The sequence below is a fragment of the Dinoponera quadriceps genome, unplaced genomic scaffold (assembly GCF_001313825.1).
Source record: "Dinoponera quadriceps isolate SergipeBrazil2010 unplaced genomic scaffold, ASM131382v1 scaffold8076, whole genome shotgun sequence".
Lineage (NCBI taxonomy): Eukaryota > Metazoa > Arthropoda > Insecta > Hymenoptera > Formicidae > Dinoponera > Dinoponera quadriceps.
The window spans coordinates 1-2,307 of record NW_014561909.1 but is presented as its reverse complement, the minus strand read 5'-3'; the positions used below and the strand labels follow the sequence as shown (position 1 = coordinate 2,307).

General features: G+C 32.4%; 1 protein-coding gene across 1 annotated transcript; it reads right to left on the bottom strand.

Moving 5' to 3' along the window:
* Nucleotides 1–1,625: 1,625 nt before the first annotated feature.
* Nucleotides 1,626–2,229, bottom strand: LOC106751071 (fatty acid synthase-like). The gene is made up of 2 exons (XM_014631850.1): nucleotides 1,839–2,229; nucleotides 1,626–1,691 (listed from the first exon to the last, which is right to left on the bottom strand). Exons 1-2 carry the CDS (start codon nucleotides 2,199–2,201, stop codon nucleotides 1,626–1,628), a joined length of 429 nt encoding a protein of 142 aa, XP_014487336.1. The 5' UTR covers nucleotides 2,202–2,229.
* Between the last annotated feature and the right edge of the window lie 78 nt (nucleotides 2,230–2,307).

The following is a 2,307-nucleotide window of genomic DNA, read 5'->3' as shown; positions in this document are numbered from 1 at the left end:
AAAGTTTTATGAGATTGATTTAATATTTCTTGTTTACTGGGATATGTAAATTGATAGATACTCGAATCAACAAGAAACATTAAAAATTTACATTAAAAAATGTTAACTTTATGTACATTTTTTTAACGTTTATACTCTAGCATAACATATGTATTTTAAACATATTATTTCGTAATACGATTTTTTCGAATGTTGTTAAAATATTTTAAAGACATTGCAGAAAATATTTTTTTTGTTACTTTGACATTTATTTCAGTTCAACGAAACAGTTCAAAATTGTTTTAAATTGGATCTAGACATAATGTTAATGAAAATATTTTTATTTTCGTTATTATAATATTATTTTTTGCATTGCTCTAATATGTTCAAATTTCTCTAAGACGCCCGGTCTATTCATCATTTTAAGAAATTGTGTATGTGGCGATTTAAATAAGAAATATAATCTTATTATCGCATAGCCGCAATAATTAGCGGCTGCATGTTTTTATGATTAAATTTGTCTTTCACGCTATCATGTTGAAATCGTCCTTTTATCAACTTTCGGCATGCGATGAGGAATAAAAGTAAATTAATACTTTCAGCACGAAAATATGCAAGACGAATTTAATATATATATGGCCTTGATCAGAACATAAGTAGTAAAGTTACTATCAGGACCTCAATTTTTTATATGATTGCGTATACGTAAGTGTCACTAAGCAGTTATTTTATGATGCGATTATATCTACTCAATGACATTTACGTAAACGCAACTACTTCAATAATAAGGGTCCAGAACCAAGAGCGGTATTTATAGGTACGATTGTTAACACGTTTAAATTTTATCGTTTCATCAATATTATTTCAAAAACATTACAAGAATAATAGAAAAACCTTAGCGCCACGTTATTTGCAACGTTATGACATTTCAATTTCAACATTATCGAAATCCCCAAATTTGTGTCAAAGTTTGATCATAATGGTGTTGAATGTATCATTAAATAAAATATTTGAAAACGTTACATGTTATTGAATATCATTGCAGTAGCACTGATTCTTTGCTTACTCTATAGATTCTCACCTATATTACACCACGATGCTTCTATTCCAGTAAACACGAAGCAGATTGATTTCCTTTGATTCAAGCAATTTTCAACTTTGCATATTGTATTACGAGTTGATTTAGGTCCAACAACAACATATCCTCTGTACAAATGACCCTCTATGTCTTCAGTATGAAGACGGTGTAAAAGAGCGACATATTCTACATCCAGCTGTCTACTTTTCACCTACCGCGATAAAGTTGCATGTGTACATATATATCCACATAAAAATGTTAATATCGTTAAACAATTCTCCCTTTGTTTTTTCTCTAACTTTAAGTACGCAAAGTAAAAACGTAAAATAGACAAACTTACATCATTTAAAAGAGTTTCTACAGCCTGCTTAGTACGACCAGACCATATAAATAAAAGTCTCGGCAAACTGTCTGATTCTCCGTTGTTGATTTTATTTTTAGGAATCGATTTCAACAGTACGTGACAATTTGCACCACCAAATCCGAAAGAATTGACACCCACGTAACCACCTTCCCATGAAGTAGGTTCTGTGACGACTTTTAATCTACTTTCAATTATGGGAGTAAGTTATTTTCGCGGTGTTTTAAAGTGTATAGTTGGTGTGATTATACCTGTTTCTATCGCTATAAAGACCTTCAAACCGTTTCGATGTATTAATTATAACAGAAACAACAGAACCATAACTATAGATTGATTAAGTTTAAAAATATGTTTCAAACATTATTACATACACGTAGTTTAACTTTTAAAGGCACCGTTAAAACAAATATATTCACATACATTTGCCACTTGACAGAGACTACTGGAAGGCTCCGAATGGCCAAGATTTGATTTCACCGAGCCCGTTAATAAAGGACTGGTCCTTTTTAAGCATAATGCTTGATCGATAGCGTCTACTTCTACCGGATCTCCTACCGGAGTACCAGTTGCATGGGCCTCCATGTAGGAGAGCATTTCGGGTGTAACACCGCAATCATCATAAAGTTCTTCTAATAACTCCTTCTGCATGTTGTAAGAGGGATATGTAATGCCTTCATGCTTAAAGCCATCACAGTTGGTTTTAGCGTAGACGTAGGTGGCATAGATTCGTCTCGCATCTTTTGCCTTTTGGAGGTACAATATCGCTATAGCTTCACTACGCATATAACCAGTACCAGAAACATCAAATGGCTTGCAATAACTTTCACTGGAGAGAACACTTTAAATTGTTGAATTGATTGATAATAACAACAATGTCAAGAGTTCTTAC

What these genes read in the sequence shown, in the direction of transcription:
- LOC106751071 (XM_014631850.1), bottom strand. Translation starts at nt 2,201, where the DNA reads ATGCGTAGTGAAGCTATAGCGATATTGTACCTCCAAAAGGCAAAAGAT. An exon ending in GTCTCTGTCAAGTGGCAAAT is followed by an intron (nt 1,692 to 1,838) that starts GTATGTGAATAT and finishes AACGGTTTGAAG; the next exon opens with GTCTTTATAGCGATAGAAAC.